This window comes from Helicoverpa zea, chromosome 12, assembly GCF_022581195.2.
Source record: "Helicoverpa zea isolate HzStark_Cry1AcR chromosome 12, ilHelZeax1.1, whole genome shotgun sequence".
NCBI classification, from domain to species: domain Eukaryota; kingdom Metazoa; phylum Arthropoda; class Insecta; order Lepidoptera; family Noctuidae; genus Helicoverpa; species Helicoverpa zea.
The window spans coordinates 6,319,072-6,342,470 of NC_061463.1; the positions used below are offsets into that span (position 1 = coordinate 6,319,072).

General features: G+C 39.6%; 2 protein-coding genes across 2 annotated transcripts; one reads left to right on the forward strand and one right to left on the reverse strand.

Moving 5' to 3' along the window:
- Positions 1 to 1,711: 1,711 nt before the first annotated feature.
- LOC124635181 (60S ribosomal protein L14) lies at positions 1,712 to 2,637 on the reverse strand. The gene is made up of 2 exons (XM_047170994.1): positions 2,493 to 2,637; positions 1,712 to 2,287 (listed from the first exon to the last, which is right to left on the reverse strand). The coding sequence occupies exon 2, from the start codon at positions 2,279 to 2,281 to the stop codon at positions 1,781 to 1,783; it is 501 nt and encodes a 166-aa protein (XP_047026950.1). The 5' UTR covers positions 2,282 to 2,287; positions 2,493 to 2,637; the 3' UTR covers positions 1,712 to 1,780.
- A 401-nt stretch (positions 2,638 to 3,038) lies between these two features.
- LOC124635421 (intraflagellar transport protein 172 homolog) lies at positions 3,039 to 23,370 on the forward strand. Its single transcript, XM_047171306.1, has 35 exons — positions 3,039 to 3,136; positions 3,226 to 3,397; positions 3,619 to 3,811; positions 4,074 to 4,260; positions 6,471 to 6,605; positions 7,185 to 7,372; positions 7,849 to 7,988; positions 8,513 to 8,589; positions 8,670 to 8,786; positions 9,229 to 9,367; positions 9,682 to 9,812; positions 10,178 to 10,266; positions 10,457 to 10,596; positions 11,034 to 11,161; positions 11,248 to 11,353; positions 11,972 to 12,193; positions 12,553 to 12,725; positions 12,997 to 13,113; positions 13,376 to 13,546; positions 13,862 to 13,930; positions 14,038 to 14,283; positions 14,746 to 14,887; positions 15,369 to 15,469; positions 15,912 to 16,018; positions 16,417 to 16,633; positions 17,030 to 17,153; positions 17,637 to 17,925; positions 18,181 to 18,266; positions 18,335 to 18,531; positions 18,940 to 19,191; positions 19,985 to 20,081; positions 20,441 to 20,581; positions 21,094 to 21,212; positions 21,978 to 22,089; positions 22,877 to 23,370. The coding sequence occupies exons 1-35, from the start codon at positions 3,098 to 3,100 to the stop codon at positions 22,999 to 23,001; spliced, it is 5,088 nt and encodes a 1,695-aa protein (XP_047027262.1). The 5' UTR covers positions 3,039 to 3,097; the 3' UTR covers positions 23,002 to 23,370.
- Positions 23,371 to 23,399: the final 29 nt, after the last annotated feature.

Below are 23,399 nucleotides of genomic sequence, written 5' to 3' on the forward strand. Positions count from 1 at the left end.
TTGTCCTGTTTATGAATTTGTTTTTTTCAGTAAAGATCAATCATCAAAAATCTGCCAGGGGCGATACTTATGGTCATCATAATAACATATTATAGAATCTTTTAATGGATGCTAATAAAAATAATTTTACCTTTTTAGTGTATCTAACACAGCCTCCTTCATGTAATCTTGCCCTGTACCTGTCAACAATAGTGAAGATATTAGCAAATACAATAGATTTATTTATGTTTAAAATGAAGCTTTGCCAATACATATGTTTGTCACACTCAACCCTTGGACATACAACTATGGTAGCTGGATGTCTTACACAGAGTGTGCTAATGTTCCTATCCAGAGTCAAGCATGCACGACTTGGCTATGCACACATCGGCTTTGGTAGGGTTTCATAACAATACATGCAAAGATACTAACATTTTAATTGGCACAAGAGTATCTCAGGAACAAAGTACCTATTTACATATTTATTTTCTGAATCTACAAAGTTACTTTAAAAATATGATATTTACCTTAAGAGCTACTGACACAGACATCATCTGCTTGTCTATATGTGTTACTGAACATGGCTTCACATGACTCATCAACACCTGTGAACAATGAAAAAGAGAAAATGACAATTTGATCATTTTTTTATGTGTCATAGAACAGAGAAACCAGTCAAACAAACAATCTGTGTGATTACAATGATAGTTTAAATATTTGTCACACTCAACCCTTGGACATACAACTATATCAACTGGATGTCTTACACAGAGTGTGCTAATGTTCCTATCCAGAGTCAAGCATGTACGACTTTGCTGTACACACATCGGCTTTGGTAGGGTGGGGAAAGTAGACATAACTTCACAAGTAGTTTTAATAAAATAATACCATCAACTGCAAATAATCTACTAATACTGTTAAATTTGATTATATGGTCAAATAGTTCCACCACACGAGATAAGATTTGCACAGCATTTAGGGGACATTTACAGCCTGAATATAAATCACATGAGCATAATATTTCTCAGGCTGCATTTGAAACTGCAAGAAGCTATTTGAACATCTATATTTTTAACCATATGAAAAAATAACACCTTACCTTGATCTCCTAGTTATGAAAATGTCAGTTGTCTCCTTAATCCATATCATTTGTATTCCTGCAACAAAAGAAAGTCAATATTAAAGAATGTCACAAAACTAAGAATTATAAAAATTGTGAATAGTATAATCAGTAAGGTGGTAAGTTTGAAATCATGAGTTTCATACGAACGAGACTAAAATATAAATTCATCATTGTAAGAGGATGTTAATTAAACATTTGAGGTTATGGCTAGTTCAACTTACCTTTTTCAATTTTCCTGAGGTATTCTTGTAGTCAGATATCCATCTGAGAACAATACAACTATGTTTAGTATGTTTTTGTCACAATGTTAGAAGTATATTTTAATTTAAAATATCAGCAATGTGGTGAGTTTGAAATCATTGATATTCATCCGAACGAGACTATAAAATAAAATTCATCATTTTAACAAGTACCTAAGTAAGTAGATTACACCACATATTAAATACAAATGATCAACTAACCTTAGTTTAATAGAGTACACCTAGCCGCAGCTGAAACATAAAACATTTTGAGTAAAGAAAAAACACCACATGTTCTACAATATCAAATAAACTCACCTATTGCCACTCATAGGGTGGAACATTTTATGAGTAACAATAACACAAGAAATTGGCTTAGAGTAATTCTTTATTTACTGTCCCTTGATAGTCACACATTAACCTTTTAGAGGCACTAGAATTACTTCTTCGCCGGTTTCTTGCCGCTGGGCTTCTTGGTGCGCACCTTCTTGACCGCCGCCTTGGGTACACGCTTCTTGCCGAAGCTACCGGAGCGGGCTGCCTTCACCTTCAAGCTCTTGAACACTGCCGTCCTCGCGCGATTCCTCTTGACGCGAGCGGACGTCAGCTTGAAGCGGTCATAGTCGGTCATCTGTGCACGCTTTTCTTTGTTGGCGAGCTTGGTGGCCCATTGGCTCTCTGTCCACTTTTCGGTCAGCTTAGCGTCTGTCCATGCTTTCCTCACGACGCGTGTGGGTGCTGTGAATGGGTAGTTGAGACGGAACTTGGTGAGATGCAGTTGGTTGAGGCGGAGCTGTTGACGTGAGACGCCGCTGCAAGGCCCGTCGACGAGAGCGCGAGTCTGGTCAATAACATCGACCACGCTCACTAACTTTCCCTTCAAGGGACCGTCTGCTACCAGGGCAACACGCCCTGGTTCTACAAACCGTGCGAAAGGCATGACGTCCTGGAAACAGACGATGGCATGTTAATTTCACTCGTCTACACGACAATGCTGTCACTTGCCGATTATCACTGTAGGTAATAAACCGAAAGTAGACAAAAATATATAGCTAAACTGAATAAACATGTAGTATTAGACACTGCACATCTTTCAGAACTGATTTTAACTTAGAAATAACTAGGATCAAAGCAGATAAAATAATTCTAACCTTACAACGTCTTTACATAAACACTGTGTTCACGAAAAAGAGTTTCCGGTCTTGTCCGTTCTGTCAAGTTGACATAATTTTAAACATTGCCATATCAAAAAATATTGTCTATGGTCAAGGTAACCGATGAAATGAGTAAGTTCAAATTAATACTAATTCTATGAATATGTAATAATGCTATATGATGGCTAAGAAATATTTATCAGAAGATGTAATTTTTAAAGAAATATCTATGCTGTTAGAGTTCTAAACCCTAAAGACCAAAATTTTTTTTTGTTATGCATCTCGCAGTTCAGCCTTGGAGGAGGCCGTGTACTGTTTAACCGGAAGGGCACGAATACCCGGCACTAGTGCAGTGCGAGCTAACTCAAAGTAGACCGATGTAGTCGAATCATTATGAATACTAATATTTTTTTGTAAAATCGACTAAAATACAAACCACAGACAACAACAGGCATGGTAAAATAAACGTTTTTTCTTTTTTTCTATGAAAAATGGCGCGTTTTTTAAAAGGTTGCCTAGCAACAATGTAAATTCAACAAAAAGTTGTGTCAATAGAAACTGCGTAGTGATAAAATATATTGTGAAATAACTTGTTAATAAATATGCGGCTTAAATACTCTAAAACTATTTTAGAAGCACAAGTAAGGAAACCTGTGTCCTACATAACTGATACTAAATATATATTTTATATGTGGAATCAATTTAATGGGGGGATTTTTTCGTTTTTGAGGACACGGAGAGTCCTATAGCTGATATCTGCTGGTCTCCGAACAACGTGAAGCTAGCTGTAGCAACATGTGACCGATTGGTGCTGCTTTTCGACCGGGAGGGCACTCGACGAGATAAATTCGCCACCAAACCCGCTGACGCCGCTGCAGGGAAGAAGTCTTATGTTATAACAAGTTAGAATTATTTTATTTGAATATAATAGTACTTAGGTACCTGCCGATAATAACACCGATATCAAACCGTACACCCTCAAGTAACAAAAATCTCAACAATCGGTTCAGCCATTTAGGCGGAGCTAGGTTACAACCACACGCAAATACTTATCTCGATGTGCAATATCTTATTATTTATTATCTTCATGTATGATACATAAAATCTGACTCAACTGTCCCAGGTATTGCATTCAGCGAAAATTCAGAACTACTTGGGGTAGCCCAGAGCGATAACATGGTGTTTGTATACCGCGTGGGAGCTGACTGGAGCGGCAAGAAAGTCATCTGCAACAAGTTTCCATTAACTGGGACACCTATGGCCCTGGTCTCGGCGGACAACGGCTTTTTTACTGGGACCAGCGATGGGAAGATAAGGTAAATTGTAAAGAAGCTACACTAGAGCTTTCATTATATAAATTTATATAATCAAAGCACTAGACATGCTAAAGTTAATTTTTGATTGATAAAATACTTCATGTAATCGATACTGTATGTAAAGCCGGTAAATATGTCCGCAATATCGAAAAACTGCTTTGGCCAAAAAATACCTTTTTGCTTTTTTCTGTAATCCCCGAAGTTCTCTCTACCTTGACTTTAGCTTTGGTGCTCATTTATCACATTCTATTTCGATGTCCAGGACTCTAGACTGTAAGAGCAATAAGAGCAGTAGTATGTGGACTGGGGGCGCTTGCTGCGTGTCGCTGGCGCGCGGGGGCGAAGGCACTCTGGCTTCGGGCCACGTCGACGGGACGCTCTACCTTAACGGACGGTTGTTGCTGCGATATGCTCTGCCACCCACTGCCCTGGTCTTGCTGCCTCCTTACGTATGTATCAATTTATTTATTTTCTCTTATTTTGTGCGAATAAAGATCATATGATTTAGAGTAACTGAGGTACTAAGGTCGAAGAGAATCGGCAAACCCCATTGGATCAAAGCCGGAACTGTGGGATTGTTCGAAAGAGCTATCGTGGTCCTGGTACATAAAGGGCTTAGGAAGGAACATGGTGGGTTTTAGTCAGTAAGAGTCTGATACTCCCTCGTGCTGCACCCATAGCGGGAGGGGTCTTTTGATGATTTCGCACCGAAAAAAAGTTCAATTTGGGGGGGCAGATAAAACCCACCCAAAACAAAAATGTGAAAGACTGCCAAGTTCGATTATATGGGAATGCTTCGCCTATAAAAGAAGTGAGATCTGAATAAGTACCAAGTTCCATACACATACCTCAGTTAAAAATAGTTACTTTTTAATGATGTTACTTGGAAAGTTTTCATACACCTTGTTATAAACCTACTAAACGCAATGAATCAAGTATTTAATTTTCTATTAAAACTTGCCAAGTAACATCATTAAAAAGTAACTATTTTTAACTGAGGTATGTGTATGGAACTTGGTACTTATTCAGATCTCACTTCTTTTATAGGCGAAGCATTCCCATATAATCGAACTTGGCAGTCTTTCACATTTTTGTTTTGGGTGGGATTTCATTTATTTTTGTAAGGTTGTTTATTTTATTTTTTTCTTATGATGAAGTTAGTTAAAGGAATGTCTCATTTATACTATCTTTTAGATTTTTTAATATGCACTATGCTTCTTACAAAGAAATGAACTAGATTAACTAAATGGACTATAGATTTACCAACTGACTGACATGACATGTTATCATATATTATGTTCGTGGATCAAAGTTACACATTCGTTATTTTCGAAAGTGATTCACATTTGGCCGTTTTCAGATTTTTATTTTACTTCTAACTACACTATTTTACTTCTAACTAAACTAAATACAAACCATTCGAAGATATATTATATAAATATAGATAAATTTAGTTCGTTTTAGTTCCTTAGGGGTATAAATTTACACCGGGTATAAAACACCTTCATTATTTTGAAACCGACTCACACTTGGCCATTTTCAGATTTTTCCCTTTACCTTGACATAAAGACCTACCTCCATGCCAAAGGACAATGGGCGATTCCGGTCCAAATGTCCACCACGAACGAGACCTATATGGCTAGATAGCCTGTTAAATATAGAACATATTTTGTTATGAAAGTAAAAAAATATATAATGCCAGAAAAAAGTTATAGCAAAGTAAAATAAAACATTTTATAGATTTTTTCAATTTAATTTTTTCAATTACTTTTCGTGATGTTCGATTTTCGTACTTTCTGTAACTTCTGACAAAATAGAATTGTTCATTATTAGAGAGAAGACACCACCAGTTACTTCGAACTATCTTAGATCCAGGCACCGTTGAGTATATTCAAGCCCTTCTGGCACCTCAATTGGTTCGTGATTCGTACATCCATCGGGCAAATAAATATGGGTTTATATGCAAATGTGTCTTACTCATCTTAGTTTTAGATAAAGTGCGGAAATGAAAGTGGAATAAAATAAAAAATAATAATGACAACATACAAAAACTACCGAAAATTAAGAATACATTTTTGGCTATAACTTTTTTTTGGCATTGTTTTTTTTTTACTTTCTTAGTAAAAGTTACTCTAAATTAAGTGGACTATTTAATTATATAGGTCTCGTTCGTGGTGGACATTTGGACCAAACTTCATACATTCTTGCCCAATCTCCTTTCAAGTCAATACGATCATTGGAAGTGGTCTAGGTTTTTGATGAGTGAGTCAGTGAATCAGTCAGTCAGTGAGTGTATAGTAAAAATAGCGATTTTCTGACGTCAATATCTCAAGACCTACAATAGGTATATTAATGAAATTTTGTATTTTAGATAAGTGAGGGGGTCTCAATAGATACTAGAAATTTGATATGCGTAAATAAAATAGATTTTGAGTTACAGGGGGGTCGAATTTGGCCCGAAATGGTTCGTGTAATATAACCCACGGCCGGTGTGTCGCTTTTTTTGCTCGAACTTGGCGGACACACTGCCGTGTGTCTAGATAAAGTTTAGAGCAGCTTGAAGCTTAGATTACTTATGTCGCATTGAACATGTCCCGAGACTTCATTTTACTACGAACATTTAGTTCAAAGACATAAAAATTTGTTATTTGTCGTGTAGCTGATAGTGGGGTCTTGTGACGGGCGCGTATCCGTGTATGAAGCACAGCGTGGTGCTCTACTACGCAGTTTGGAGCCTCAGCTGCCGCCTGATCGTAGAGATCTCATCTCAGCAGCGCCCAGTCCTTCTGGACAGGTATAGGGTCCGTTCAGACAGACCGGCTCGGAGAGCAGAGCAAATTCTTAACACGTTGAAAATTGAGTACTTAGTATTTGAAGTAAGGTTTATTTTTGCATGCGCACTGCTTTTGTCATTGAGAATGCTCGAATGCGCTCGGTGTGAAATAATAAGAGGAGCCGACCGGCTCCGATCGTATATTTTTTCTTGACGTTTGGCTCCGATTGCATGCTCTTTAATGCTCGCGCAGCCGATCGGCTCCGGTCTGTGTGAAAAGAAAAATGCACGCCGATGCTCTCCGACCCGGTCTGTTTGAACGGACCCATATTCTACTTATTTTGGTTTTAGTCTCAGGGATCCTTTCGTTTACTGTTGTATCGAATGAGCTGATTCATAATTGTACATATGTCAACTGTTACTAAGCATATACCGTCGTACCACAAAAACTTTTAAACGTCTGTTAGACATTTTTGTAAAAAATGAAAGATTGTGTGTGACGTTGAAATAAGGTCCGTTTATCAGCCATATTTTTTTTAGACAAGTGTTCAACGGATGTTTAAGTTTTTGTAATAAGGCTGATAAGGTCTATCTTTTTAGACTGTAGCATTCGGAGTGTTCGACGGCTGTCTAGTAGGGGAAGTAAAGGATTCCGGAGGGGTAGAGCTTACAATGTTGAACATCCCCAACCTCTATGCGGCGCGTGCGCTCGCTTGGAGCGGCGATGGCACAAAACTGGCGATAGCTTCACAAACCGGTGCTGTTATACAACTTGAAGCTGTGTTAAGGTTGGATGATTTCTAGTTTTATTTACGCCTAATTATTATTGACGCATTTACGGTTGCTACTTTTCGAACCTCCACATTCGTTTGAATGAATAAGTGTAGACTCCACTGGTTCTGCAGTTCTGCTGTTGTCTAGCAATGAAATGACTCGTACTCAAAATGAGATAGTGAAAAATATTTTTAAAGTGCGTTTGTATGCCGTGAATGAGGCATCATTCTTGTTTAGACGAGCTGAAATATATTATGATTTCATTGGTTATGGCGTGATATGATAAAGAAGAAGTGTTAAATATCCAGCTGATTACCAATGCAGGTATTGAACCGGACAAAATATGCTGAATTAGATTCTCGCATAGCGCCCGCCGTTAACTTGCTTGAATTTGCTATCATCCTGCCCACCTTTTATTATTTTTATTTCTTATTGTGAGCTGAATAAACTTTCTATCTATCACACAATGAGTACCGTAGTGTCTCACCAGACGTTGGGTGTGGCGCGACAGTGTGTCGGTGCAGCACGTGAGCGCGCGGCAGCTGGTGCTGTCGCGCGTGGCGCACGACGCGCCGCCGCTCACCGTCACCACCAAGCACGCGCCTGATATATTCAACGTGCGGTTTATTGGTTAGCAAAGATTTTTTATAAATATTTTTAAGTTGTCGATCGATTAACTTTGGGTAACCCTTCATTGATGATAAGTTTAGGTATAGGTATATCATATCATATCGTTTATTGCATTCCATATTATACATTAGGTGGAAAATATAAAATGATAGTCACAAATTATGGTCCCTGTTGGGGCACAGCAAAATAATTCGAAGAGAGGAAGGCGTTTAATGTACCTAAGTAGTAATTAGGTAGCCCGCCCACCCTTGGTCCGGGGCGAGAGGGGATGGGATGCCGTCGCCTCCTTCTGCGAAGCAGTCATGCTCAAGAAGGAGGAGACGGAACGTCAGAGAGTTCGCACCTCTCATCCCGGCCGCCGCGCTGGACCAGGTAGACACCACGGGCGCCGGGTGCCGCCTTAGGTGAATTTATTATTCAAATAACACTTCTAATAGGATTATACAAAAGTAAAAATTGACTTGATTGAGACCTGCATAAGTCATTTCAAAAGTTAATATTTCAATTTCTTAACGGTATTTCAGGAAACGACTGGTACGCAGTATGTCGTACTAGTTGCACGTTGATATTATGTGACATCGCAAGGGGATTGACTAGTGAGGTGATCAAAAATATTATTTAATTTTTTTCGAAGTTTTATAAACTTTATTTCCTCTTAAAATGTTTTATTTTTGGTAATAGATTGCTTGGTCGGGTGGTGGAGAAAGAGTGTATGCGGCAGTGGGAGGTGCCTGTCTACTGCATCGGGCCGGCGAACTAAGTGTTGTTGAATATGGTCTCGACAAAGTGCTGCATACTGTGAGTTCAAATAATGATTACACTGTATATTACTGAATATTTTTAACAATGATTTTTAACCTTCAACATTATTTCTTTGTGGTTGCAAAAATTAAAAAAATCCGCAATTACTCTCTTAATGTTTTGGGAGATCCTAGACGTTGGGGTTCGTTCGGTCAGCAATAAGAAACTACCTTTCCCTCCATAAAAAATAACCTACTTGTAAATACCAATAAATTATTATGATTAATTACGACCCACTACTCAATTTAACTACTATTTCTAATTTCTTCATTTGGAGGTCTTCACTTTATCATTACCGTACACAGTTATAGCTTCAGACAACTTTATAGAGTTATTTTTTTATTAAAATTACTAACTTATTCCTTTTTTCTATGTGCAGTTATGCAATTATATACTCAATATAGAACCAATAAAAAATAAAAAATGTCGTATGCACTAGGTTCGTACTGAGCGAGTGAACCCTCACGTGCTGAGCGTGCGTATAAACGAAGGCGCGACGGGCGCGGAGGCGGGCGACCGCAAGCACCTCGCCTACCTGCTCGACCGACAGACCATTGCCGTCGTTGATCTTACCACTGGTGAGTATATATGATGGTTTTTAATGTACATAGATTTTAAACTAAAAGCATGTAAATAAAATGGGTATGGAAAGTCTTTATTTCTTCTGTTTAATTTTTTTTCTTCTTATGCCAACATTTGTAGCAAATGTACCTATATTTTTTATTCTATATTTTTATTGTATGTTGATAATGTTGAGAACATCGGAAGGGCTATAAATCAAACAGAAAACCGACTCACATTTCACTATTTCATTATGGCTCTTCTCTCTCGTTCAATCCTCAAATATGTGTACTTGGAACGAAAAAAAAACACATGTGTACATACTTTACAGGAATCCAGTTAGGTCAATGGTGGCATGAGGCGCGCGTGGACTGGCTAGAACTGAACGAAAGCGGACAACTGTTACTATTAAGAGATACCAGGCGAAGACTTGCCTTACTTAAGTTAAATACTGGTGACAAGGTAATCTAACTACTAGTCTAAAATAAACTTTTTAGGATTCCGTACCCAAAGGGTAAAACGGGACTCTATTGTTTTCGCTCCTCTGTCCGTCCGTTCGTCTGTCATCAGGCTGTATCTAATGAACCGTGATACTTAGAGAGCTGAAATTTTCAAAGATGATGTACCTATTATTGTTGCCATTATAACAACAAATACTGAAAACTAGAATTAAATAAATATTTTGAGGGGGCTCCCATACAACAAACGTGATATTTTTGTCCGTTTTATAAATCGGTACGGAACCCTTCCTGCGCGAGTCCGACTCGCACTTGGCCGGTTTTTTTGATCACAGATGTGCGTAAAATTTGTAATTTTTCTTGCCCAAGGAAATCATAGCAAGCGGTGTTTCATTCGTGCAATGGATTGAGAATAGTGATGCTGTTGTCGCTCAAACACCGACCCATTTGCTCGTATGGTTAGTAAATATTTACTCATTTTTACCAGCCTCTTCTTTACTCTAGCATAAATGTAAATAGATATATGTATAAAATTGTATAAAATTTTTGTGGTATTAATATTAAGTGCATTTTTTAAATATTCCAACGACTTTGAAAATATTTAATTTTGTACCTTTGTTAAAGATGGTCTATATTTCATTTACTCAGGTATAGTGCATGGGACCCGGGCAGCGTAGAGATGGCGGAATGCGGCGGCGCGGTCGCCGTCGAAGTGATCTCGCGACGCGTCATACTTGACGGAGGACTATTACCATATTTACAGTTGGACGAACATCGACTGGCTTTTAGTACGACATTCTCTTTTCATTCTATCATAGGAACTGCAAATTCCAAACTTGGCTTTTGTTGTACCATTTTAAATTGGGTCCACTTAAGAACTAAGATAGACAGAACTCCGGAAAAGGTTCAAAATTCCTTCTATTTCTTCTGGTCATAAGAGGAATCGATAGGAATAGCAATAAATGTCCTACAGTTTAGTTTAATTATAGGTGCTCTAACTAAATGCGGTGCTAATAGACCTTTTTGCAGCGAAAGACACATTAAACGCTGTTCTCGATCGAAGCGTCCCGGCACGTAGCTGATTTATTATCTGCTACGGTCGTAGTAGCTGGCTCGTAGCCGCTACGCCGTAGTCAACTCGTAGTCCATTTTCAGTTCCGTCTATATTTTAAGTTTCAAAAGCGAATATATTTTCGTGAATTCAATATTTGGTATGTAAATTCAGATAATGCGCTTCGGAGCGGTGATCTAGCTGGGTGTGCTAGATATTTGGACGGTGTTGGTAGTAATGCAGATGTTGCGCCTTTGTGGAGGCAACTCGCTGAACGTGCTCTAGCCGATGATGATGTACAGGTAAAACCAATTGTACTTCCTCTTTTAAATCAAACTTTTTCTTGGTAGGTTATGAATGTTAAAGTTCCTATTTTAATGTTGGTTAGTTGGCTGCTAAATGCTACCGAGAAGTTGATGACGTAGCGCGCACATTTTATCTAGAGAAGACCGTTGAATTGGCTGCTGCCGAAGGCGATGGTGATGTCAGTGTTGGTATGTATCAAACTCAAAATCATTTATTATTTGACTATAAAATAGCTGAAATAGCTTTATTGAATGTGAAAATTTCTTCCTAAACATCCTATGTGTTTTTCTGAGAAGAAGAAAGACCGCAACAAACTCCCCAGCAACACATACAAGCTGTTGATTTGCATCCGTGCCATACTCAAGGACGTAATTATGCTAATGATTCTCGACCCAAATCAACAAAAAAATTGGTACGTATTTTTTTTATATTTTTTTTTCGGAATTCCGTCAATGTCATCTAGCCGTATTTAAACTTGGCGCGTGTGTTACTGGCCTTAAAACCGTGCTGCGCCCTCACGCAAACGCAAACACAAAGCATACGCAACGATTATTCATAAATTTCATTCATAAAATTGGATTACTTCTGAAATACTACGACATTACAATGACAAAAAAAGCAGTGCATATTAGCTATTTCCCGTCTACTGTAATTCCAATCGATTATTTACGTATTTTATGTCCTCCTCCTGAACTATGGCACAAATGCAAATCAACACCTTATATTTATGTCTGTCTGTAGTTTAGAAAATCTACCTATCTATCTTTAGATTTGTGTTCTTACATGACTATTTTTAAATTTTGCAGGTTTAAACAATGCCACAGTAAGAGCTCGTTTGGCTATATTCAACGGTGACTTATCAGCCGCTGAGGAGTGCTATGTCAGGCGGGCAGGTAGACCGGACCTAGCAGTGGACATGTATAAGCAGTTCAATAAGTGGACCGATGCGATTGCTCTGGCTGAGAGAACTGATCGGGCATCTGTGGCTACGTTGAAACAACAGCATATGGATTATTTGACTTCTACTGGTTAGTGGAATTGCTTATTCACTAGTGTAGGAAAAATAAACCTTTGTTGGCCCTTTGTTCGTAAAAGCAAAGAAGTTCCCCTTTTAATGCAATTGTCAGAGTCTTCAGAGTCTCGATACATGTAAGGTTCAAAACAATGAGGCACCTTTTAAGACCTTTTCAATCTGCACGCGTTAAGGCTTTGATGCGTTTTTTGCAGTTTCAAGGTCTTCTAAAGTAGTGTAGTATTACAGGGTCCAATACAGTACTCCAATGGTATTTTCATCTTCTTCTTTTCCTTCTGTATATTCCACTACAGCAAATATTTTATATTGATAAATTATCCATTTGCTATCCTTAACCAAATTTCTTCATACCAGGTCGTCTAGGCGAGGCCGGTGCAGTATTAGCAGCATCAGGCGACGTGCAAGGCGCAGTGAAGCTGTGGCTGCGAGGCGGCCGCTCGCGACGCGCTGCGGCGCTACTACTGCAGCATCCACAGCTGCTCAGAGATACTGATCTCGTTGATGCTGTTCATACACAGCTTATTCAGGTGATCGATTAGCGCTGATTTGGAAGCAGCTTGAATTTGAGATGGGTGCAAATATTGGTATTTATGGCAAATTAAAGCTAATGATTTGAGCTTCAAGTTTCATCGATTCAAGACATAGACTAAGGACTTTGCGTTTATGTATCCAGTGAAATCGGGTCTTAAAGCCTTTCTAGTGCATTTTCATTATTGCACTTAGGTTAGGTATAATTTCCTTTTATATATAACAAGTCATATTATGTATTTTGAGTATGTGTCTGCCTACTATTTTCAGGAAGAATGGTGGGAGACGGCAGGTGAAATATCGGAGCGCAGAGGCGATACCCGTGCGGCAGTGGAATACTACGCCAAAGGAAATAACTATGCCAGAGCTGTTCAGTTGGCTAGAGAGGTACTTACGACTATTTATGTACATTGACTTTTTTTTGTTCTTCGACATGGGATTGTTAGTTTATAAAAGAATCTCTTGCTTCAAGTATTAACTAGTCTGATCACACTATGAAGAAGTGGTCCTGAAAAGAATGATCTTCAGCTGCTAATATGGATGGGCTATCGATTTTTTTCATTTAAACGGACTATCAAGAAATTCAATTACCACGAAATTAGACCTAAATATTCAGAAATTTTATTAATTAAAATTGTATGTGCTTCAGTCATGTCCAGGCGAGGTGACGCGTTTAGAAGGCATGTGGGGCTCGTGGCTGGTGTCATCGCGTCAAGCGGGAGCGGCGGTACCACATCTCATTGAGGCGGGAGAATCTAGGGCTGCACTCGATGCTGCGCTAGCCGCCCATCATTATAGGAAGGCCTTGCAGATTATGCAGGTGTGTGTGATAACAGACTTAGTTGAAATATAACCAGAACTATAATGTACCTACTGTTTCCGGTTTATGTAGGTATTAAATAAGCGTGATATGTTGTAAAAATTTGTCCTTGTTTACTTTGGTGGTAAACGAGTTTATTGAAATAAATAAGTTTACTGTTTAAAAAGAAAATAAACGTATTTAAGTGTAATGTAAAATACTACGCCGTAGCAATTGGCTACGCCAGCCATGTCCAACTACGCCGTAGCATTTGGCTATGCCAGCCATGTTTTACTACGCCTACCGCCTCTTACCAATTTCTTGTTATGTTTTCAGGCTATAGACGACAAGGAGTCTATCAGAGAGCAGTGCGAGCGACTTGGTGATCATTTTATTTCTACTCGTGTGAGTATAATTTTTTTCTATAGAAAGAGCAATAGGAAACTGAATCTAATAAATCAAATTGTAGGGAAATGTGGACCCTAAATACCTATTAATATTAAAACCTCTAGGAATGGGAGACAGCAGAGCGTGTGCTTACCTCATGCGGTATGGCAGAGCGTTGCGTCCGCGCATACAACACCGCGGGGAAAGTGGCCGACGGCTTACAGCTCGCCGCCGCACAACTTACTGAGGAACAAACGAGAGATATTTACATACCACTAGCGCAACAGTTGAGGCAAGACGGACAACTGCGCAAGGCTGAACAGATTTATATAGGACTTGGAGAGCCAGATGAGGCCATTTCTATGTATAAGGTAATAGTTAATTTCTTATATTATGTATTACACATATTTCTGACCTCGCATCACTGTCCTGTGGGCCCCTTGGCCTTAAAAGAACATCTTTCTGAGGAACAAACGCGAGACATTTACATACCACTAGCGCAACAGTTGAGGCAAGACGGACAACTGCGCAAGGCCGAACAGATTTATATAGGACTCGGAGAACCGGATGAGGCTATATCCATGTATAAGGTAATAGTTAATTTATTATTTTATAAAATAAATATGTGGTGTCCACGCATCACTTCTCAAACAAATCGTTTATGCAGGCAAAGACGTGCAACCGATTTATATGGTACACGGTATAGGCTAAAACTAGGTCCAACATTGCAGTAACTTATCCGCAATTGTAGTAACTTTTAAGCATGTAAATTAGGGACCATTGTAGTTAGTACATTTAGTTATAACAACAAATATTCCTGGTGTGGTTACCAGGAAGCATCTCAATACGAAGCAATGTTACGGCTGGTGGCAGCTCACCGCAGCTCGCTGCTAGAAGCCACGCGTCGCCACATCGCGCAGGCTCTGCATGCCTCCGGAGACCTACGTGCCGCTGAGAATTATTACATACAGGCTGGTATGGACCTATATAATTCATAATCCTTTTAAAATAATCTGATGTTTTTCGGCCTTTTTATGTGGGAAATCAACAAATGATGATCGCGCTGTGGGTTGCCGAAACCCCACCTTTGTTCCTTCTGGAGCCATGGTTGTAACGCCATGAGCCACGGTAAATCTTTAGAACGATCCCGCAATATTTCGGCTACTATTTTCAGGCATACGATATTGTTGTTTCGATTAAATGTAGGCATAATAATTCACCAATTTTTTCGCGAACTGGTGAGTGCAAGCGTTCACATAGTTTGGCGTGTCTTATTTAGAATCTAATATTATGCTAAGATAGTGTTGAAACAATCTATTTGTACATCTGTTATCCAATAAACCCGTTGGACTAGAGCCAAAACTAGTTAGTAAGTAATTGGATGGCACTGGAAGCTAATGATTTCATTCAGATGGGTATAGTAGGAAGCTTATATTGAGATAGATCTATATTGTAGGTGAGTGGAAGAGCGCGATACAGATGTACCGGTCGGCGGGGCAGTGGGAGGGCGCCGAGAGAGTTGCTCGCGCGCATGCTCCCAGCGCTGTGCAGCAACAGGTACGCTCAACACTTAACGGCGGATTTTCTGATACTGTGTAAGCAAGAAGTTGGTCTTCGATGCTTGTATTTTTATGTTCATTGTTCCTCCCCAGATTGAGTTAAAGTATGATTTGTTGCAGTCTATTGGGTGATGATATACCCATTATTTTTTATTTCTTAGAGTCTCAAAGATCACAGTTCCCTAATGCCTTGCTGTACTGGGGGTAACAGATAGACCAAGAAGTCAGTCATTTCATGAAAACCTGATGGACTTACTGGCTTCATTTTGTTGTTTTGAACACGCTGAATCAAAATTTGACTCTATTTTCAGTTCTATTACAAAGTAAACATATTTTCTCCCACTCATTTCAATATTGCTTTCAAACTGTGAACTGCGCTACAAGCTAGCAACAATATTGAATGGTCTCCAGTGCTTTAGTTAGGCAAGTGTAATGTACAGGTGGCGTTACAATGGGCGGGTGCCCTTGGCGGCGCCCCGGCAGCGCGGCTGCTGGCGGCGCGGGGCCTGGCCGCGCTCGGGGCACGGTGGGCACTGCAAGCACAGAGGTACGTATTCTCTTACAGCTGATCCTAATTTTCTATCTACTCAATACTCAATTCTTTATTAGCTTGCTATGGGCCTTGATGCCTGATTTAAATAAATAAATAAAATAAAATATAGGCTACAGCTTAAAGAAGTAAGAGAGTTTACTAGTAGCTTATTAATAATCTGTTGTTTTGCTTTCTAGAGATAGGAATTTTATATTACTTGTATGTTGCTAATGTCGAAATTCCATCTCTGCTTTTGAGGTGATATGATGGATGAGATAAGGAATGCTTGCTTTACTTATGTAAATGCTGCTGAAAATTGTTTTTTCATTTAGTAACCACATTTTTTTTAGTATAGTAGAAATTAACATACCTCAAACATGGTAATAGACTAAGTAAGTTCTTCATATGATCAGATGGGACATAGCAATGGAGCTATGCAGCCTGGGAGGCGGTATGACTCGTAGTGAAGTAGCTCGTGCTGAAGCCGCGTCATTGGCTGACGATCGGCCGGATGAAGCCGAGGCCGCGTTCCTGCGAGCCGGCGCGGCTGATCACGCGGTCCGCATGTGGCTGCAGCACGGGAAACATCAGAGGGCACTGGCTTTGGCTGAACAACATGCCCCCACTCTGGTGAGTAAGGGTAATAATTGCATGAACAAAACTGAGCTAATATATGCCGGGGCTGCGGGATTGTTAGAAAGGGTTACCGCGGCTCTGGTACATGAAAGGCCTACGACGGAACTCGATGTATTTTTAGTCAGTAAAAGTCTGACACTCCCTCACCGCTGCTAACACACAATGGGAGGGATCATTTGATGATTTGAGCCATCGTAAAAACAGTAATCTTGGCTGGGGCACTGCCGTGCCCTCAGATATATGCCTTCCGCAGTTTCGAATGGAATATGTTAAGTTTAGATCAGATATGGGATTAGAGAATAAGGAAAAGTGCCTTGTCATGTCTTGGCAAGGCGACGCCAAACAAGGAAAGTAGGCCTGGTTCAAGTTAAGATGGTTTCTTTTCGTCAGGTTGAAGAGGTGTTGGTCGAAGGAGCAAGGGCGGCTGCTGAACGAGGAGATCTGGTGCAGTTTGAAACGCTTATGATAAGAGCTAATAGACCACGTGAAGTTGTGCAGCACTACAAAGACCTAGGTATTTTACTATTTGTCTTCTTGACTCATTACTGTTATTTGCACTGTGTGAAAGATATGGATGAATATGGCTGGATATAATGTTATTTGAGAGATGACGGCCGATAGAGGAGTATGGTATGAACAAAAATTTATGCGCAAACTCCAAATGAAATTAAGATAAAGCAGGAGGATGATGATATATTTATTTTATTATATATTTGTTGGTGCAGCTCTTTCCATTTACGCTGATCTAGCGTCAACTCCTGAACTTCCTTGTACGTCACAACCTTCACTTTTACTTTTATTTGCTTGTCACTATGCCTTGCTCGACCCCTTCCCCTCTTTTCTTCGACCTTCCCTTTCGCGACAAGAGCTGGGCTTTTAAATTAATGATATTTGTTCGTAAAGTACTACGACCCTTGAGTTTGTTTTGCCATTTTTGGACGTGTAAAAATTATGTAATGTCCAACTTGCAGAACAAACGTTTTCGTTTCATACACAGAGTTATGGGACGAAGCTGCTCGCGTATCCAGGGAATACGTCCCAGAGAGCGCTGGAGAGGAGGGTGAGGCGGTTCCGAGCGAAGTGCCCGCTTTGCTCGCGCGAGCTGCCGAGCACGCGGAGAGTGCCGACTGGGCTCGGGCTGTCAGGCTGCTGGGAGCCGCCAGTGCCGCTGCCGCCGCCACTGCCCCGCGCTTGGCTGAGCGAGCCGCCCTCAGGGCTGCCAGGCTTGCGAGGGACCATCTACAGGGAGCTCAGAGACGGGCTGCTGCTGATATGTTAGCCGAACGGTAAGGGATGAATCATGATTATAAACTACAGCTTTCTATATAGTGAAGATCAGTTGTGTTCTGGAAAGTGCCGAAAGCATCTTCGGGGGGCCGTTGAGGTAGGCCAATAGCGAAAGTCATGTTGCCTATTATTTATTTTTTTAATCTCGCTGTAAGGTCCCTGCTACAGGAAAAATAATAGTGTATGTGCAGAGATAGTAAATAAACTCGAATTGACAACTTTTCAATAATTATAGGTTACTATTTGTTACACAGATTTGCTGCAATCGGTCAAAATGATATCGGTGATCAACTTCGAGCTGCTCTCACTGAAGGTTACGAGACGGATAATGAAGCACCAGGTAACCATAGTCCCATTTAACAACATAAGACTGACTATCCCAAAATATACTAATATTACTTCCTAAAGGACCATCAACGGAATACGAAGAAGAGGAAGAAGAACAGGAGGCTCCTCGCGAGGTAGAATCAGAGGCTGAGGCAGAGACCGAGGCGCTAGAGCGGCTGGCTCGAGGCGGGCACTGGCAGCGCTGCCTCGCTCACGCCGGCCGACGAGCACCGCACTACGCACTCAGATATGCCGCACATCTGTTCAAAGCTCACCCGGTATGGAAAACTGCCAAAGGAACCGCCTAAACCAAATATTAATGTAGTTAACATATCTCAATTTCCTGCCATGTATCCCAAATAATGAGTCTATGACATCGCTCTCAGACACCTGGTACTTCTTCATATCTTTCGCCACTACATCCCTCCAAAGCTAACTACTAAGTATGAATAATTGATATTGTTTAAATAGTCTATTGAGGTTTGGTCGCCAATATTTAAGTAGCTTCATGTACTTAAATATTGGCGACCAAACCTCAATTGACTTTTTAAGCAATATCAACATAATTAAGAATGATTGATTTATAAACAAAATTTTGAAGACTTTTTCTTCATAACAGTAATTGCAGGAGGCGAGAACTGGTTTAAAAAGTTGATTTACTGATGACAGGATTTTTTTTTCCGTAGCGCATGGAAGGTATCGACATTGACAGTGAAGAGCCTCCAGAAGTTCTAACGCAAGTCCTAGACGTGTTGCGTCAATACCTCGGCAGTGACGAACCGGGAATCGAATCTCTGACCGGCAGCGACGCGCCTTTAGCCAGGGCGGTGTGCAGTGAGCTGTTAGTCAGAGTATCTACTGCACCTAAGTCAGTGTCGGCCTTGAAGGATGCAGCTACAGTTATGGTGGCTGCCAGTGCTGAGGATAGAGTTCTACAGGTAAGGCAAATAATAATTGGCCTATACCACGGAGTACAAAATGACTGGCGGAGATGTCAGAACGCAAAATTTCCTAAGAAAATTGCCAAATTGCGGGTGTTCGGGGGACGAGGAACGGTAATAGTTTCACCCTCATCAGACCAAAACACCAATCAATCAAGACCAATCTTTGACAGATGTGTCTAGGAGTCCGAACGCCTCGTTAGTTTAACAGTAACTGATTGTTTTATTTTATTTATTTAGTTATTCCTTTATTTCAGGCAACTAGGGCCCATAAAAATACAAATACACATATATCGTACATTACAATACTTATAAACTAATACATAAAAATTCACCATATCAATATATATATACTATATCTATAAAAACTTACTACTACTACTTTATACATTATACATTATAAACTTACTAATCGGCCATTCAGAGAACTGACGACGTAACTACATTCATTGATTATTGATATAATAATGTTGTTTTAATGCTCCTCAATTGTTAAAACGGTAAACAACCAGCAAAAATATTTTTATCGTAACTGCAACGCCATTGCAAAGTTACGTCGTCAGTTCAATCGCGACGTGTCAGGAACGCATTCTCTGAATGGCCGAACTATACTTACTATATTTATAAAAACTTTAGTCACGCCTACCTTACGTTACTTAAACTTAACCAACAAGAAGGCACCTGCCCTGCCTGCCTTATGGCATATCTGCTCATCTTTCTGTCCTCCGTAGCGTGTACAGTATTATTCCACTGCAAATGACAAATTAACCCACATCGACTTTGGTTGCAGGCAATTACTTTATTGATTGCACTTCACGTGCCTCAGATAGCCGGTAAGGCAGCGAGAGCACTGCCACGGTATACAGACATCATTGTAGCAGATGTGGGTAAGCCATTTTCGTATTAAAATGTTTTCAAGCTAGGGGCTACGGACTACGGAATATTGTAGCTACGCGCCGTAGACACTGACTACGCAGCGTAGCATAGAGACTACGGGGCGTAGCAATATCGTAGTCTTGGAATGAAAACCTCGGCAATGCTTTCTGGTCAACATTTTATTTGATGGTGGTGAAGGGTGGACGGCCGGTTTTTCGAGGTTGTCTCATGTAATAGGGACGTTCAAAAAGTATTGTATTTTAGCCTACTTTGAATAATTGCTTTTTGATTTTGATTGTTTTTATTCAATTTTTTTTCCTTCTGGTAAGTATTTTTACTTTAGTTATTTTATAAGTATTGTCGTGTACAGCATATTACGCATGCGGTATGGCAGTGAGAGCAGAAGGACCAAGCGGGGCTCGCGAGGCGTTTGTTTTACTCAACCGCTGTCTCGACTTAGCTGAGGCAGCTGATGATGACTCCGCACACCTGCTTGATTATACTGATTTTGGTATGTGACATTTCAGTTATTTTAAAATACACAAATAAGTTTGTTTCGTTTTACTTGATGACATAAAACTTATTTACAAGGATAAATCCGACTTCAATCCTACTTCCTACTTCCTACTTATATTATAAATGTGAAAGTTTGTGAGAATGTATGTTTGTTATTCTGTCACGCAAAAACAGCTGGTCCAATTTGGTTGAAATTTGGTACGTGGATAGGTAATACCCTGGATTAATACATGGGCTACTTTTTATCAACACACCACGCAGTTGAAGCCGCGAGCGGAAGCTAGTAATACATATAGTATACCTTCTCCTAAGTCGTATTAAAATTGCTTCAACCAAATGTGAGATAATGACGCACAAAACTTACATACAAATAACTCAAACTGAAAACATCCCTTTTTCGGAAATTGGTTAAAAACTAGGTTTGTTTTGATTGTTAATTACAAAGTCATATCTCGTTTCATAGTGTGAATCTCTGAAAGTTTCAATTTATATGACTACTATTCACAGAGTGCACGGACTGGAGTCGAACCCCTCTACTGTTAGACAGCGGGTGCGTTCGCGGCGCTGCACTGGAGGACGCTCGTGAATGGGTGCTCGCCGTCTCTATGGACCAAGCTGTTGAACAGGTAACATACATAATAAAATAAAAACTAGAATAGATAGAATTTACTAATGCATATACCTTAAATTTCATAAGATGTTCCAGATAATAGTTGTTTGATTTTATTACTTTAGGCAGTGGAGTACGCATGTATGACTTCTTATATTAAGTTCAGCGACTATTCCATAACTTGTGATAAACCGCTTCTCATATAACTGCTCCATTTACGTTCACAGTCATCTTCATTTACTGGGTAACTTTATAAACTTGCGACTTGACATAAATTATTTAGATCATAATGAGAGTTTCCGGATCAGCGATCTCGTGAGGATCGCGGGATTACTAAAACTTTGAGCTTTTAATAACGAGTTTCCCAACAACGAAAGTTTTATAATGTCCCTTGACTTAGAAGTATTAAATCGATTTAAGATGTAAATCTAATTGGTCTTTTGTTAACTTAATTGTGGCCAGATTACGTCGCATCGTTTTAGTAGACAGAGTTACAAATTAGAAACCATTTATTTAACATTTTACGTTGCTTTATCCTGAATGTTCTCTTTTTTAATCTGTTCAGCGGCTTACTTACGCCATCCCCGAGGTGGTATTAATCTCCATTAAGTTGAGGATGAAAATGAAAAAAATACTTAAACAAACTTGTACACTGCGCGAGTTCTAAGACTTAGTTTTTTTTTGTAATCATCAAACTTTTTTTTGTAAAGGATAAAATTAGTGTCTACTAATTATATCCTTTATTTTAGTAGATCTGAATTCCATGATATTATTTTCATAGACTCTGCCTGTGGACGGTCGAGACATGTACGCGTCCAATGTTGGCGAGACGGAACCGTGCTGTGTGGTCACCGGTTATCCATTAGGCTCCAGGCTCGTCACTTTTACTAACGGTATGTATTTCTATGAACATAACTTATAATCGTTTTTTTAAACTTGGCACATAATTGTTGAAAAAGTCCGTGAAATAGATGATAATCTTGTTAGCCAACTAACAGTTGGTGAACGAGAGTTTACCGAGAGTTAATATATTGTTTGTAGACGACTTTGAGACAAAAAAAAACTAACGAAATTGATCTGAACATCACTCTAATAATAATAAAATAGTCGTATAATTTTTCATAAATTGACTGCTTTCACCGTGCACAAGTTATGATTAATTATCGTGGGGCCGCAGCGAGTAGGGGTGATGACATACAGCCTTATTAAGTGCCGGCTCGGCAGGACTCTCCAGTCACGATACATTAATTAAACAAGCCCCTATGATGTTATACATCTATTGTGATAACGGCACGTCGACCCTTAAATACCTTGTCAGATTTATTATGACAGATATTGTTCGACGATTAAAATGTAACAACATAATTTATTTTTATGCTATTGTGAATTGTGTTTTCTTGATAAACGGTAATCATTGGTTCCGTAATTTCTATAGGTTTTTCGAAAGTTTCAAATTTTTATATGCATTTTTAAACTAAAGTAGCTGCTGCCTGAAGCTTCAATCCTTTTCTTAAAACAACCACTTATTTCTGTGTCCTTCTTCAAGTTTCACTTTTGCATCTTCATGTACTAAATACTTAATTGAAAATACTCTAGTTTACCTTGAAAGACATAAAAAGACAAATTTAATTGACAAAATTAGTAAGTATATGTATAAGAGTATTCTTTAATAATGATAAGGTCGTTGTGCTAACCGCGAGTGGTGGTCGCGGGTGGTAAGTTCGGCCCGAAGCGGCGGGGCTGCGGCGGCTTTGCTACAGCACGTCGAGTCCTGGTGCGGCCCAGCTGATTACCACCATGTTTAGAAAATAACATATTAGTTTAAAAATATCTTTAGTTACGCGGTCCGCTTGAAGCAGTCAGGGGCGACAGCTTTAACTTCAGCTGTCGACTGCACAGTGAACTGCAGAGTTCTTTGGATGCACATACACGAACCGCTCGAGGAATTGCAACTGATTCGGGCGGTTGACAGCTTGAAGCTGTCGCCCCTGACTGCTTCAAGCGATCCGTGTATTGCCGGCCTTAGACTATCTGTTACCAGTCGCGGGCTGTTAGATATGATGGATCATTAGAGCCATAAAAGTGTGCGTGTAAGAAACCTTTATTTTCGCTTTAATGTGTATTTTTTTGGTTGTATTATATTTCTGGACTCAATAAAGTGTTGTCACGATAAACGGTCGTCTTCATGTCTTTCATTACTGAT